Raw genomic sequence first — 16,942 nt, forward strand, 5'->3', positions numbered from 1 at the left:
CAGGATGTAATCATTGAACTATGATCTGAAGCTTTGTGTATGTCTGTGTGTTTGTGTATGTACGTGTGTCTGTGTGTATTTTAACTAAAAGAAGTCTCAAGTATTTTTAGGATTTATTCCTATTAGTAAAGTTAAAAAATAGATTTGATCACTTAAAACACAGTAGTTACATTAAAAATGAGTATAATAAAATCTGTCGGTGGTAATGAGATGGATGTATAATACTGTCCTGAATAAAAATTGTGTACCTAGTAATTTTAGAGAAGCAGGGACACTAAAAATGGTGATTTAAAAATGCACATATGTCTACAATGTGTTCTCTTTGTGCTTTCTCAAAATGTATATCATTAAGACTCTTAACTCTTTAAACAAAAAAAACCCTTTATGGTCAGTGTAATATTGTTTCCATAACCTAGTTATTTATCTTTTTGCTAAATTGAAGGAAAAATACTCACTGTCATGTTAGACACATGCTTTTTTTGTTTGCCTGCAGATCCTCATTGAATTTTGTGCAGGTGGAGCAGTGGACGCTGTGATGCTTGGTAAACATCTTTTTGTTCTTTATTTTGTTTATTTTATATTTTAAGTTATTCTTAAAGGATTTAAAACATTTATACATATATATCTTATTGAGTGAAGTTCAATAAATTAAGAAATCAGCTTAATTACATTTTATACTTTTAAATAATCGTTACAAAATTTCTAAAATGAAATGTTAAATATATGAGGAAAAGTAATCTTTGCAGATATTTAGTTCTTCTAAAATGAATTCATTGTAAAAAAAATAAATTCACTATGTGCAATCTTTGACAGTGATGGTAAAGATATATATATTGCTGATGTGTTTTCACTAGATAACAATGCAGATTTGTTTACCCTTTCCTTACAGAACTTGAGAGACCATTAACTGAGTCCCAAATACAAGTAGTTTGTAAACAGACTCTAGAGGCTTTGAACTACTTACATGATAATAAAATCATCCACAGAGATCTGAAGGCTGGCAACATTCTTTTTACCTTAGATGGAGATATTAAGTTGGGTAAGTTTCTTCCCTTAAATAAAACATTTGAATTTGTGCTGAGACTTTGCTCTATATGTATGTGACTTAATACTGTTCAGTTATGGCTTAAATATGTAAAACATGGAGAATTACTCCATGTTAATTTTTTAAATATTTAAATATAAATAAATAGTGGATAAATAATTATTCATTAACTCCCATAATATAGACAACTAATGTAAAGATGCTTCAAAAAGAAAGGATGGATTTCATTTTCAAAAAGACAAGCTTTAAATTTTTTTTTTTTTTTAACGTTTATTTTTGAGACAGAGCATGAACGGGGGAGGGTCAGAGAGAAGGAGACACAGAATCTGAAACAGGCTCCAGGCTCTGAGCTGTCAGCACAGAGCCCGACGTGGGGCTCGAACTCACGGACCGCGAGATCATGACCTGAGCTGAAGTTGGCCGCTTAACCGACTGAGCCACCCAGGCGCCCCTCAAAAAGACAAGCTTTAAAAAGACTGGTTGGGGTGCCTGGGTGGCTCAGTTGGTTAAGCATCCAGCTCTTGATTTTGGCTCAGGTCTTGACCTTACCTTTCGTAGGATCTAGCCCTGCGTCAGGCTCCAGGCTGACAGTGTGGAGCCTGCTTGGGATTCTCTCTCTCTCTCTTTCTCTGCCTCTCCCCCACTCAATCTCGCTCTTTGTCTCTCTCTCAAAAAATAAATTAATTAAAAAAAAATAAAAAGACTGGTTAATTATTTTTTACCGTAAATTTTTGTATGTAGACTTAATACTTATAAATGTAATACATTTAGAATATGAGCAGATATGTCAGACTGCTAACTTAGTTTTATCTTCATTTCCAAAACTCTAGTGGGTTTCTTTTCCCATGTTTAGTTTTATACTCTATTTTATAAATATGGAATCTTAGCTAAGCTAACAAAGTAGATCTGAAATGGATGCCTAAAATAAGTATTGAGGACTAGAATTTTTAATTTTGTTTTTTACACTGAGGAAATAACTTCATAAGAAATAGATGTAGATTTTAGATGGAAAACGGATTAATTTCGTATGTACACACATACAAATGGAAGATACAGCCCTCTTTAAGTGCCCCCAAGATAAGACTTTTTAAAATGTTTTTAATGTTTATTATTTTGAGAGGGAGAGAGACAGAGCACAGCAGGCGAGGGGCAGTGAGAGAGGGAGATACAGAGCACAAAGCAGTCTCCAGGCTCTGAGCTGTCAGTACAGAGCCCAACACAGGGCTCGAACTCACAAACCATGAGATCATGACCTGAGCCGAAGTTGGGTACTTAACCAACTGAGCCACCCAGGCACCTTGTAGATGCAAATTAAAAAATATATATATCTAGTGCTGAAGGGGCGCCTGGGTGGCTCAGTTGGTTGAGCATCTGACTCTGGATCTCAGCTCAGGTTATGATTTCATAGTTTGTGAGTTCAAGCCCCGTGTCTGGCTGTGTGCTGACAGTGCAGAGCCTGCTTGGAATTCTCTCTCTCCATTCTGTCCTCCCTCTCTTTTTGCCCCTCCCTTGCTCATGCTCACTTGTTTGCTCTCTTTAAAAATAAATTAAAAAACTTAAAAAAGATAAGTAAAAATCTAGTGATGAAGTCTAAATTTGTGTAATTTGGAAGAACATGGAAAGGACAGAATATATTTAAAAGCCATCTTGATACCAGTGATCATAGTCATTTCACTTCATTTTTTTCATGACATCAAACAGGTATAATTTGATATACTAAATTTTAATCTTTTTATTATGAAATAAAGATACAGAAAACCACAAGAAATTGTGTAGCTTAGTGATTCTGTAGCATTGTAGATGATAGCTTTGTAACCACCACCTAGGTCAAGAAATAAAACTTTGTCAGGCACCCCAGCAGCTCTTCCATGTGTCCCATCTGAATCACTGTCCCTGTCTTCTCCACAGGTAACCTTTATCCTGACTTCTATAGTAATTACTTCCTTGCCTTTCTCTATGGCTCTATCACCTAGTGCTCATCTCTCAAGTTTAGATGTGCTCATATTTGAAATCTGATTTTCTTTTTAAGTCTCTTAATTTATAGGTCTCCCCTACCGGCCATCTCTTTCTTTCCTGTACATTTTATTTATGATGTGCATTCCCATGAGTGCCAAAATTGGTTCTTTGGGGGCAAAAAAGATCTTAGATATTACAATGCTTAGTAACTCTGCAAAGGCCCACGCTACACAAACAGTATATCTGTGGTGTTAAAATTCCGTGGGGGATAAGAGAATTAGGAAAAAAATGTCTAAAAAGGCTCCTTAGGAGCATGGTGATGAAAAAAAGGTTGAGAAACACTGATATATGAGACCTGAGTGTTGGACCTGTAGAGTTTCCCTCAACCTGCATTTTGCTAATTGCATATTCATGATCATTTGTAGTAAGTTCCTCTGTGTATTTCCTTCAGATTTGCAGATAAATAAGGCCTCATCAGTTTCAAGTTTGATTGTTTGGCAAGACTATATATAGGTGGTTTTGTGTCCTTTCATTGGGCGGCACATATGTTTTGCTTTTATTTTATTTTATTTTATTATTATTTTATTTATTTTATTTTATTTGCAGCTCTTGATGCATAATGCCTAGATCTGTTCTTTGAGTTGAAAAATGAATTGTCACTTTGTTTTCGTTTATTTTATTTTATTTAAAAAAAATTTTTTTTTTTAACGTTTATTTATTTTTGAGACAGAGAGAGACACAGCATGAACAGGGGAGGGGCAGAGAGAGAGGGAGACACAGAATCGGAAGCAAGCTCCAGGCTCTGAGCCATCAGCCCAGAGCCCGACGCAGGGCTCGAACTCGCAGACTGCGAGATCGTGACCTGAGCTGAAGTCGGACGCTTAACCGACTGAGCCACCCAGGCGCCCCTGTTTTCGTTTATTTTTTGATAATAATTTTGATAGAGTTATTCACCAATTATTTCATTATTTTTATTTATCCTTATTATAAAATTAGGAATAATTATATGAAATGACACTTCCCTTCAACTGTTTGGTTATTCAGGAGTGTAGTTCATATGGACAAGACAGGAAAAATGCTTGATTCCTTCTTTTTATTTATGTAACTTGGAAGACCATGAATTGGTTCTCTCTCATCCTCAATTAGTGACCAGTATTTTAAAAAATATTAATTCATGAATTTAATTTATAGATTTCAAATCTATAATTTTTTTAATGTTTATTTATTAGAGAGAGAGCATACATGTGTGCGTGTAAATTGGGAAGGGAGGGAGGGAGGGAGGGAGGGAGAGAGGGAGAAAATTCCAAGCAGGCTTCATGCTTAGCACATAGCCTGACTTGGGGCTCGATCTTGCCATCATGAGATCATTACCTGAGCTGATAACAAGAGTTGGGTGCCCCCAGATCTATAGTTTTTATCCTTATTGAAGCTTAACATTGTACCATCTTTGGTCAATGGGAGCCTCTTCATGTTGGTATATTAATCTTTTTGATATGACTTTAGTAGCCTTTGATAGCTTCGTTATCAATATTGTGTAACAGTCTAACCTGTTAGGTTGAGATGTTTCAGGCTTGTCTTCTATATTTCTTGCCTCCAACCTGTAATTAGCCATTTCTTTAAGAAGTCCTGGTTTTTTTTAGTAGGATATGGTATTTCAAGATTATATCTGGGGTACTTGGGTGGCTCAGTCAGTTAAGCATCCGACTTTGGCTCAGGTCATGATCTCACAGCTCCTGAGTTCGAGCCCTGAATCAGGCTCTTTGCTGATAGCTCGGAGCCTGGACCCTGCTTCCAGTTCTGTGTCTCCCTCCCTCCCCCCCCCCTCTCTCTCTCTCTCTATCTCTCTCCCTCTCTCTCCCCCTTCCTCCCTCCCTCCCTCTTCTGCTCACACTCTGTTTCTCTCTCAAAAATAAACATTAAAAGAAAAAAAAGACTGCCTCTGAATGTTAGAGGTACTTAACAGTTTATGGATTGGTCATCATTCTGGGCCTTTCTAGAGGACAAAGCTAGGCTGTCATATGCGTTCCTACATATTTTCTGATCAAATTTAGGATAAGATGTGTTTTATTTTCTTTTTAACCTAACCACTTCTGTATTACATGTATATCTCCTTCTATCCTCAGAGTCCTGGTTCTTAAGGACAGTGATGATAGATTTATAATATCCCATAATTACTCATTTTAGTCCTGTTTTCATACGTTTAATGCTCATCACTGGTCCTTAATGTTAGTATTCTCTGTGATCATGTTGCTTGTTTGAAGTTCATTCTCTGGTAGATAACTCTGGAAGGGCTCTCCAAGTTCTTATATAATAACGGTTCCACCCATATTTATACTTTGAAGGTCGGTTTTGCTGGATAGAAAATCCTTGGCTTACATTTTGTTCCTTGAATCTGAAATATCTTACTCTTATTTTTCTGTTCTAAGTGTTGTTGGAAAGTCTGATGATAATCTGATTTTATGTCTTTTTCAAGTTATGTGCTCTTTTTGCCTAGATGCCAAAGAATTTTTTTCTTCAAGGACTAATAATTTGACTATACTTTTCTCTAAATATGCTCTTATAATATTTATGCTTTTCACACTGCAGGAAAAATGTTTATGTCTGTTAATTGTAGTATGTAGTACTAGTTGTTTTGAAGTGGGTAGACTGGTTTATTTTAAAGTTACTTTTTTTTTGATCAGTTCTGAAGTATTCATGATCTGAAGATGTATAAAGGAGGTAGTAGTTAGTATATTAATGATGGGATATTTTATTTGACAGTTATTTTGGAGGGGGTTTGTCAAAATTAGGATGGTAGAGAAGTCACTACTCTTTCTGTTTTGTTTACCCTTTAATAAGAGTGGCCTTGTTAAAGACTTGAAATGCTTTTCCCTGTGTTAAATACAGTGAGCTTTGCTAAAAAACTGTCATTAATACTTTTGTATCATTGCTTATTTCAAGCGGATTTTGGAGTATCAGCTAAAAACACAAGGACAATTCAAAGAAGAGATTCCTTTATCGGCACACCATATTGGTATGTATTCATCTTTATGGATGTACTACTGTATTAATTATGTTAGAAGCTATTATCACTCATTAACTTATCTACATAATTGATTATACTGTCTTTTATGTGGCTTGCAATCAATATTCTTAAGCTAAACATCTTAACTTCCAATTCTCTGTCTGTACAGGATGGCTCCTGAAGTAGTCATGTGTGAAACATCTAAGGACAGACCCTATGACTACAAAGCTGATGTTTGGTCCCTGGGTATCACTCTAATAGAAATGGCTGAGATAGAACCACCTCATCATGAATTAAATCCAATGCGAGTGCTGCTAAAAATAGCAAAATCTGAGCCCCCTACATTAGCACAGCCATCAAAATGGTAAAATATTCTAAACAAAACCTTATACAAAGCAAAACTTGATGTTTTATTCTTCGACCTTTTCAAGGGTAGATTTAGTTACATGGTACAAAGACTGTATGAGTAGAAAACTTGATTTTTGGTATTTTTTTTTTTTAAGAGTTAAGGACCATAGTTGTGCCTGGGTGGCTCAGTTGGTTGAGCATCCAACTCTTGATTTCAGCTCAGGTCATGGTCTCACGATCATGGGATTGAGCCTTGCTAAGCATGGAGCCTGCTTGGAATTCTCTCTCCCTCTCCCTCTGCCCCTACCCCACTCATGTGCATGTACTCTCTCTCTCAAAATAAATAAATAATCATTTAAAAAAAAAAGAGTTAAGAACCATACAAACTCTTATAACTAACTCTTACAAATTTGAAATCAGTGATTTGAGTTCTACACAAAACAACTGTATGTAGTATAGTATTTACTATGAGAAAGTGAGGCATATATGTGGTTGATTTATATTTGTGGAATTTAATATAATAGAAGAGTTTGTGATTTTTGGCATATATGACTATATCACAGTGGCTAAAACTATGACTCTACTTATATTTAATTTTGTATTTACAGATGATACTCTAGTATTTATCTTAATATTATTTTGAAATCTTGGTATTCTCATTAACTACTTATGTTGAATTAATACAATTACATACATAAAATACAAGCATAACTTATCAGAATTTTGTTTGATTTTAATAACAAAGTAAAATAGAATGTCATTGTTAAAATTTCATTTTGAAGGTCTTCAAATTTTAAGGACTTTCTAAAGAAATGCTTGGAAAAGAATGTGGATTCCAGGTGGAATACATCTCAGCTACTGCAGGTAAGATCAGAGTAATATGACAACAGCAAACTGTGTAATTATTTTAATATCTCATTGAGAAGAGTACAATTTCAGATTCAATATATTCTCTTTTCACTGGAGTTTCCCTATGGAAACTCAGAATACATTGTAAAATATGTTGTACGCATACAATGTGTACAACATACTTGAATACAAGTAATCATTTGCTTTATAAACATATATGCTGCCTTTACTAAAAGGCATTTAGCTTATAAGTCATTCCTTTTGTGCTTTTTTGATTCAGTTGTGTTCTTTTTATTTTGTTAGTTATTCCACTTTGTTAGTTACTTGCAGTTTTTCTCTCCAGTTACTAGAAAGCAAGCCCCTTGGGCGCAGAGGTCATGAGCTAATTGATTTTTTTAATATTTCTTACAGTGAGGATAATGTTCAGTAAATATTGCTGACTTTTTAAAAAAAAAGTGTTAAAGCGATTAGATAATTTTGTTTTATAGCAGGACCTATTTGTAATATTTGAAATAGGAATTTGTTACATAATATAGGTGCACAAACAAAATGACAAATCTTGAGGCAATTACTGTTAGGTTGAGTTACTGTATAATTCCTGCATTACAGTGTATTAAGTTGATCTGTTTATCTCAGGGGAAAAAAGCAGAAGAAATTGCCTTCTTCTGTGCAACAGTACATCCCTAGAACACACTTTCTCTTATTATTTTATTACCCTCACTTTAGAAGGTCTTAGTCTGTGACAGACACTGTTAAATGCTGCTGAGTATACAAAGGTGGATAAAATTTTTTCTTACTCTTAAGAGTGTTAGAACCATGTCCAAGAAAGCAATTATTTGCAAGACTCTAAACAAAACTCTAAGGCTTTTTGTAAACATTTTATTAAGGATTATACAGGATTTAAACATACTGTTGTTACTTTTAAAGAACTAAAAATGTACCAGTTTGAAACTTTTAAAATTTAATTTAAATTTAATTTAATTTAAAATTTCAAACATACAGAAAAGTACATGCACCTATTACCCAGATATGTGGTACCATTTTTGACCTATTTCCTTCAGATTCTTTAAAAAAGATGTATAGTTGTAGGCCGTCCCTATTCCTGCTCAATCCCCTTCTTCTTCCTTGCCCAGATGTAACATCATCTGAAGTTTTTTATATTTTTCTTACTCATGTGTTCATATTTTTACCGCATAATAATGTGTATTTTTTGTGTTTGAAATTTTATAAGCCAGCATTTCAGCTGTTAGTAAGTGTGTTCTTCTTAATGATCAAACAGCATCCTTTTGTTACGGTTGATTCCAACAAACCAATTCGAGAGCTGATTGCAGAGGCAAAGGCTGAAGTAACAGAAGAAGTTGAAGATGGCAAAGAGGAAGATGATGATGAGGAAACAGAAAATTCTTTGGTCAGTATTTAGAAGGGAAATGTCATTTACGTAATATTGAGAGTTGGGTTTTGAGGTGTGATTGCACCTGTATGTAAGGATTAATTGTAATCGATAGCAGTACAAAAGTGTTAATTTTAGGGGCGAAGATTAACAAGTTTGCTCCTTGCTCACCATTTTTGTCCTATTTATTATGTGAAGATTTGTCAGTTCTTTATTTTTATAACTTCATCAAATTTTAATTGAGATACTAAATCATGTATGTATGTTTTCAATATTTATTTATATACAAAATATAGTTTTGGTCACTATCTTGAACTTACGTTTTAACATTAAAAATGTACAAAATCTTTTTCAGCCAATACCTGCAAGTAAGCGTGCCTCTTCTGACCTTAGTATTGCCAGCTCTGAAGAAGATAAACTTTCACAAAATGCTTGTATTTTGGAATCTGTCTCTGAAAAAACAGAACGTAATACTTCTGAAGATAAATTTAACAGCAAAGTTCTTAATGAAAAACTTACCACAGATGAACCTGAAAAAGCTGCAGAGGATATTAACGAACATATTAATGATGCTCACTTAGAAGCTATGGCTGAACTTGATAATAGGACAATAGTAATCAAGGAAAATGGCAGAGAGGAGAAGAGACCCAAGCTTGAAAGTCTTCCTGATACAGAAGACCAAGAAACAATGGACATTAATTCAGTCAATGAAGGAAAAGAGAATAATATAATAACTTTAGAAACAGATATTGAACAGAGTCTGAAACCCGAGGAAGAAAGGGATCAAGAAAAGCAACAGATATTTGAAAATAAGATTATAAAATCTGAAGAAATTAAAGATACTGCTATTCAAACAATGGACTTAGTTTCTCAAGAGACTGGAGAAAAAGAGGCAGACATTCAGGCAGTTGAAAATGAAGTTGCACTTACAAAGGAAGACACCCAAGAGAAATTGGGAAAGAATGACGAAACTCCAGAAGAAGTGATCAGCCATATAAGCGATGTCATAGGAACAAATGAGGCAGGAGATGTTGCCCAGAAGGCAGTTGAAGACAATGCTGAGGATGCTCAGAGTAATGATGGGAATGAAGTGGCTGAAGTAGACCAGAAATTAGTAAGTAAGCCCACAGAGGGTCCTGAGGCTGGTGGTTCTGAGGAAGTTCCTTTTAAAGACATAGTGGAAACTAAGGAGATCGATCAGAAGTCTTTGGAAGATAAAGATGAAGAACAGTCACTCAGCAGTTTAGAGAACATAGTGAAAACCAGTGAGGAATCTGGCACAAATGAAGGTGAGGAAATTACTGAGTCCAGTAGCACTGAAGAAATAGAGGTCAGACATGCAGTAATTTATACTGACCAAGAGGCTTTAGGAAATGAAACTCCAGATGCTCATGAAGCTACTGCTCAGATAGATACAGAGCAAAAAGCAATTCCATGTGAAGTGCCAATTGAAAGAGAACCTCCCGTGACTTCCTCTTCACAGCCTAGTGAACCTCAGCCTGTTCCAATACCCAGTATTAATATCAACTCTGAAGATGCAGAAAATAAAGGGGAAATAGGTGCTTTATCAAAAACTGAAACCATGTTGCTTCCAGAATCTGAGAATCAAAAGGAAAACGATACTGATTCAGGCACTGGTTCCACCGCTGATAATAGCAGCATTGACTTAAATTTATCCATCTCTAGCTTCCTAAGCAAAACTAAAGACAGCGGATCAATATCTTTACAAGTAAGTGTACGTGGGCCCTTCTTTGTCATTTTGGCAATTTGCAGTTTATGTGAAGTATGTTTTGAAAATAAAACCGCACTAAATCAGTGTAGTACTGACCCTATAAGATTTGTAAGGCCTATGAAGGCAATCAACTAAAAAGCCAAGGAGAGAGATAGATACTGGATGTAATCATAAATTTTTTGGTAATATCTACCTGTTTTTGCCAACTTGATGTAAACGGTGTAAGTTACTTGGTGTGGTTGGATTTTTTTATTGCACGTATTTAAATATATTTTAGCAAGAAGCCATAATCTATGAAAAAATTGAGAAATTGAAAGAATGATCTCTTTAAGCACTTTTAGGATGTAAACAGCCCTCGATTTACCAGTGGTCCGTAGGATTTTGCCATCTTGGTCATAGTCCTCACAGCTGCCATGAGAACCGATGTGGGAAAGCAAAAAAACAAAAAAATCAAAAACTAAAATGCAAAAACACTTGGAGCTTTTAGAGCCATTCTCAAATCTTAATGTGTTTAAGAGTTACCAGGGGTATGTATGATTAGGGATGTTGACTAGACTTATGGTGATCATTCAGCAATATATGCAAATATTGAATCATTATGTTCTGTACTTGAAACTAACATACTATTATATATCAAGTATACCTCAACATGAATAAATTATTTAAAAACAGAGTTTTAGAGGGAGCTATGTAGAGGTCTAGGGTGGAACCCAAGAATCAGTATTTGTAACATAAGATTCCATGGATTTCTGATACAAGTGAGTCATGTATTACTTAGAGACTCTGGGTTGACAGGAGAAAAGAGTAGAACAACTTAGGAAACTGACCTTAGGAACAGGACTCCAGGGCATAATTGCAGCAAATTACTACACATATTGCATAGATTGTCTTCAGTTTTCAGTTTATTTTGTTTCACTGACTGGAATTCCATTAATCTGAAATTTATTCACTGACTTAATAGCCTTTTAAAAAAATCCGAATACTTTTTTGAGAATTAAGGTGATATTGTGGATACTTTACTAAGAACTGAAGAAATAGAAAGTTTAGATTTTCAGTGTGGTAGATAATATTTTGGGAGCATGCCCACTTTAGATTTTAGGGGAAGCCTGGATAGGGTATCATAGTCCAGGGCTTAGGAAGAGAAGCGTGAGGTTACTAGCAGCCTGGAGAGTCGAATAATAAGAGGTTGCAGAACCATGCTTGGAAAGTGCCAGAGACAAACTAAAATCTAATGCATTTTGAATTTAGTATTTTCGCATTCCACTTTTGCTCCCTCTGCTTTTAAACCCCTTCTCCTATATCAAAACCAAGTAATTATCTGCTGTCAATACTTACATGTTTGCCAAACTGTGTTTTTTGGAGTGTCATACTTCTGTTATTTCTATGTGGATTTGAAAAGCATTTGGATGAGGAATGGAATTTGGTCTTGATAAAGAATTGTAGGCAATAGCTATCAGGCAGTAGACATTTTATCTTTCTAGTAACTCAAGAATCACACATTCATCTCTGTTCCTGAGATGGAGGAGGGCTGTTGATAATATTGTTGCTGATAAAATGGATTTTGATTCCCAGTCCAGGCAGTGTTTAAAAATTACCTGGGGAGCCTTTTCAAAATGGAAATTCTCAGCCACCCTCAGACCTATTGATTTAGATTCTTTTAGGGATGAGCCCCAGGCATTCCTTTAAGTGTTTTGTTAGTGGTTCTAAAACTGAAAAGCCAGAGGTATCTGAGAAGTTACAAGATCAAAATAAGAAGAAAAATGATGAACATGTAAAAGTTATACTAATTAGTCATTTATATGAATTGTTCTTTATGATTTGTGCCTAATTATGATGTGGTATAAAAATTATATGTGTACAGTTCTGTGTTTTGTTCTTTTTTTTTTTTTTTTTAAGAAGAAAATGTTTTCTGTCTCCAGTATTTTCCATATAAAGCCTAACTAAAATAAAATCTCACTCAGGAAACAAGAAGACAAAAGAAAACATTGAAGAAGACCCGCAAATTTGTTGTTGATGGCGTAGAAGTGAGTGTAACCACGTCAAAGATAGTTACAGATAGTGATTCCAAAACTGAAGAGTTGAGGTTTCTTAGGTGAGTAGAGAACATAATTAAAATCGTTTTTGTGACTTCTTTTCAGTTTTTGCAAAGTGTAAGAATAGAAGCAAGAGTAAAGTCTTGGCTGATTATTCTTACTACTTTTCCATTTGAAAATAGTATTTTTTAAGTTTTTAAAAAAGTATTAGTTCAAAGGTGTAATTTTTTGCTGTTTTTCCCTGTTATTGATATTAAATTTTATCAGACGTCAGGAACTTCGGGAGTTAAGATTCCTTCAAAAAGAAGAGCAAAGAGCCCAACAGCAGCTCAATAGCAAACTGCAACAACAACGAGAACAAATTTTCCGGCGCTTTGAGCAAGAAATGATGGTAAAGTTTTAGATTTTGTATCCTTTTATTAACACTGAAATTTGATGCTTTAAAAAAATTCCACTAGCATGTTTTAGAACTTGTTCTTTGATTATTAGATTTTCTCTGGCTTTGTCAGTATTTCTGGCCTTTATTTCTTCAGTGTTCTAGATGCTCTTTTTTTCCTCCCTTTTGCCTGAAAGGATTTTCTATCTTAGGCTTCCTGTCACTGACTTATAGTGTGATAGGTGTCTTCCATTTTCCTTTGGTTAAAATTTGTTGTGAAAACCTGGAATCATGAAACTGGTAGATGGTTTACAAAGTTCTTAGGTGGGCCTATTTCTGGATACTTTTTTAGTGTTATAATTTGACCTCTCAGATTTAGAATCCAAGAATTTTTTTCCAAATGTTTATTTTATTTTTGAGAGAGTGCACATGAGCAGGGGTGGGGCAGAGAGAGAGGGAGACAGAGGACCTGAAGCAGGCTCCATGCTGACAGCAGAGAGCCTGATGTGGGGCTCGAACTCATGAACCGGGAGATCATGACTTAAGCCGAAGTTGGAAGCTTAATTGGCTGAGCCACCCAAGCACCCCTAGAATCCAAGATTAATTTTTTTAAGTTTTTTTTTTTTTTTAACGTTTATTTATTTTTGAGACAGAGAGAGCACAAGTAGGGGAGGGGCAGAGAGAGAGAGGGAGACACAGAATCTGAAGTAGGCTCCAGGTCCGAGCTGTTAGCACAGAGCCTGATGCGAGGGCTCGAACTCACATACTGCGAGATCTTGACCTGAGCTGAAGTCGGATGCTCACCTGACTGAGCTACCCAGGCACCCCTAGAATCCAAGATTTTAAAGGCAGTCTAGAATAGTTGTCTTCAAACCTGGCTGAGTATTAGAAATACTTGGGGCTTTTTCAAAACACACTTCTCTAGCTCCTACAGGTAAGCTTCCACATCCCTATTCACAGCTGCTAGAGAAGTTGGTGCTGATTAGTCAAGGGTAATTGTCACTGAGTCTTTTAATTTTTACCTTGTGTGCAGAGTTGGAAAAGGAATCAGTAATGTGATAGAAAGTTCCAGTAATTTATTTAAACATCTAGCTTAGTGTAAGTTAGAAAACTGATTATTTCAAATGTTACTATATTCACGTTTTGAAAATAGTTCTTTTGCTTTTCTTGTAAGTGGTAAGAATTATTTTCTGTGAAGTGTGGTATTGTTGATTACATTTGTTGGATTGTAACAGAAAATTCTTAGGAAAATAATGAATTTTTGTTCTCACTGAGTATTTTTATAGTATTGAGCATTCTATTTTAAAGAACCTTATGAAACTGCATCTCTTTCCCCAAAAAATATTTTCCAAAGTGTTTTGCTTTTTATTTTTTAAAATACCTTTTACAAATATTTAACTCCACCTATATCCAAAATTATATTATACTCAAGTATTATGTAAGCAGGAATCTTTTGTTGAAAGATTTATAATTTCAAAAGATTTGTTTCAATAAAAGGATGTTTAAGAATCTTAATGAGGAAGAGTAAATCTGAATATCACAAGCAATTGTACATTATTAAAGTAGACTTTGGATAACACTTTTGATTTATCAAAAGTTTATTGGATAAATACTGAAGTTTTTCTTTAGTACTTTAGCACTTTTAACACTTTCCTTTAGTACTTTAGTACTTTAGCAACTGGATATTCTTCTGGATGGTTTAAAATTTTTGAACATTCTATAATAGAAAAAACTATTTTTTGTGTAGAAAAAAATGAAATGCTCATATTTTTGAAAAATTCCATAATGTGTTTATAGCATTCCACTTGTGCAGTACTACAAAGGTTGTATGTCATATCACTACATTTAAATGCTGGTTAGTACTCTTCAATACGTGAGTGATAGACAAGTTAAATGATCCTGAGCCACATTATTTTACAGAGCAAAAAGCGTCAATATGATCAAGAGATTGAGAATCTAGAAAAACAGCAGAAACAGACTATTGAACGTCTAGAACAAGAACACACAAATCGCTTGCGAGATGAAGCCAAACGCATTAAAGCAGAACAAGAGAAAGAGTTGTCCAAATTTCAGAATATGTTAAAGAACCGAAAGAAGGAGGTAAGTGTAACTACTACTTTTAATTATTAAAGGTTGTTTTTTTTTAATGTACACTTAAGACTAAAGAATTAGGAATAATACTTGAGAGTTACATAGCACCAATTTATTCTTTTTTTGTGGTCTTCCCAACAGTCATGTAGGGTAGTAGTAAGGTCAGGTGTTAATCTCATTTTACTACCAAGAAGACTGTAATAGAAGAGCTTTTTAATGGTCCCTTCAAGTTTACAGACTATCATTAAATGTCCAGCTAAGCCTTGAACCAAGTTTTCAAATTAAGTCTAATCCATTTTCCTTCCAATCTATCATTTTCCTTTATTAGCAACAGTTAAAGCCTCTGTAGAAATTTCTTCTTTCACGAAGGCTCACCATGTTGTGTTTGTAGGCGGCAACAATAATTCATCTATTTATTTGTAATATTTAATTCATGCTTAAAATTTTTTTTCTTGGTTAGCTTGATTGCCTTTCATGAATGTTGTATTAAAACAAAAGCTCAGTACCCTGAAATTGGAAATAATATCTGTAAGTTCAACAAGTTGAGAGCTACTTTGAAGAATCACGTGTGAAAAATACCTGTGTAAAGTCATTTTATTACAATGAATTTTTAAATTTTTCCTAAAACTGTTCCATATTGTTATAGGATCTGTGCTATTACTTACTATGAAAGATTGTCATTGATTCAGAAAGAGGATTTATATATTGTAATAGTGTCTTATTCGCCCCCAAATTAAAACAAAAGAGTTTTACATATTAGCAGAAGTGGTTTTATGATTTATTCTGTACTTTTAGTGTAGGGGGAGAATTTACTTTTTCATGATATGAAAGACCCCAGGGATAATCATTATGATTAGTTCTATTAGGATTAGAATAAAAATCTCAACCAAACTAGTAAATGCATTTTCACTTTAGTTATACATCTGAAGCACCCAAGTTAATTGGCTTTAGCATTTAAATTGTGTATAAAACTGAACATCATATTGCTGAACTTGAGGATCTACTTTAAAAAGCATAGAATCGAACATTAATATAGTACATTCTATAATTTCTTTAAGTAAATAATGAAATGGTCTATAATTTTATTTGATGTGACTACCATTTCTAAAAATTAGTTCTGTTACTGTTTAATATTTCACATAGTGTTGCTCTGTTTACCATGATATATGATGTTACTGAGGCTCCATATCAGTTTTCTTGAAACTAGGGGAAGTTTTTATTGAGAGCTTATTTTTTAATACCAGGTTAAATTTTAAAAAATTTACAGATAAATATATGATTTAATCTTAAATATATAAAAGTTTGTAGTTATTTTTACGGTTTTTGAGCTTGGAGAGTTTTAGCTAGTAGACATATTTGAGATCGCAATATGCATATTTTAAATAACTATATTATGTTTTTTTTTTTCCTTATTGCTAAATTTCTTGCATTTGGGGAGTCTCTTCCTTTTAATGGTGATTTGGTTTCATGAGGGATTACCGATGGGGAATTTTAAATACACTCTCTTCAATCAAAATCAGTCTCTTTCACAGACGGTCAATAGCATGTGGTGATTTGGAATCTGATTGCTTTTGGTGCTTCTACTTGTGAACACATGATTGTTTTTCATAGTTGGATTACAGATCTATTGTTAGGTGGAATACGTATCTAGGATTTTGAAATAATTAAAAGAAGGAGCTCCAAATTATACTTCATTTTATAATATACTTTATTTGGTATAATAAATCATAGCATACTACACTGTTACTTTATGAGTACTTTATAATATTGATTTTAAAGTTGACAAGTTTGGCTTACATTGTCAGCAAAGTAGAATGTTATTCTAATGCAACACAAAATCATCAGACATGTTTGTTTTTATCACACCGTATATAAAATGGTGTGTTGGATGAAAAAAGAAAACATAGTATCCATTTATTTCTCCTTTTGTTTTCTTTTGGTCTCATTAAATGAACTTAATTTAGACTTATTGCTTTGGTTTTATCAAGCCAGTTACGAAATTTTGTACTTTTATAAATGGCATTGACTTTCCTTATTTTCAGCATTTCAAACAATGTCAGTAGATGTGTTCAGTGCTGCTAGTAATCCTTTACTGATTATCTTTGGATCTTTAAGAGA

At 34.2% G+C, this 16,942-nt stretch overlaps 1 protein-coding gene across 2 annotated transcripts in view; it reads left to right on the forward strand.

Moving 5' to 3' along the window:
- The window catches only part of SLK (STE20 like kinase), a 54,351-nt gene that overhangs the window by 22,305 nt on the left and 15,104 nt on the right, over positions 1-16,942 (forward strand). For both annotated transcript variants that reach the window (XM_058697686.1, XM_058697687.1), the window contains exons 3-12: positions 494-542; positions 890-1,039; positions 5,942-6,014; positions 6,175-6,369; positions 7,136-7,217; positions 8,482-8,610; positions 8,948-10,321; positions 12,286-12,416; positions 12,625-12,748; positions 14,654-14,833. In XM_058697686.1, the coding sequence (XP_058553669.1) occupies positions 494-542; positions 890-1,039; positions 5,942-6,014; positions 6,175-6,369; positions 7,136-7,217; positions 8,482-8,610; positions 8,948-10,321; positions 12,286-12,416; positions 12,625-12,748; positions 14,654-14,833 (2,487 nt within the window). The remainder of the gene's footprint in view (positions 1-493; positions 543-889; positions 1,040-5,941; positions 6,015-6,174; positions 6,370-7,135; positions 7,218-8,481; positions 8,611-8,947; positions 10,322-12,285; positions 12,417-12,624; positions 12,749-14,653; positions 14,834-16,942) is intronic.

The sequence above is a fragment of the Neofelis nebulosa genome, chromosome 13, assembly GCF_028018385.1.
Source record: "Neofelis nebulosa isolate mNeoNeb1 chromosome 13, mNeoNeb1.pri, whole genome shotgun sequence".
Classification (NCBI taxonomy): Eukaryota; Metazoa; Chordata; class Mammalia; order Carnivora; family Felidae; genus Neofelis; species Neofelis nebulosa.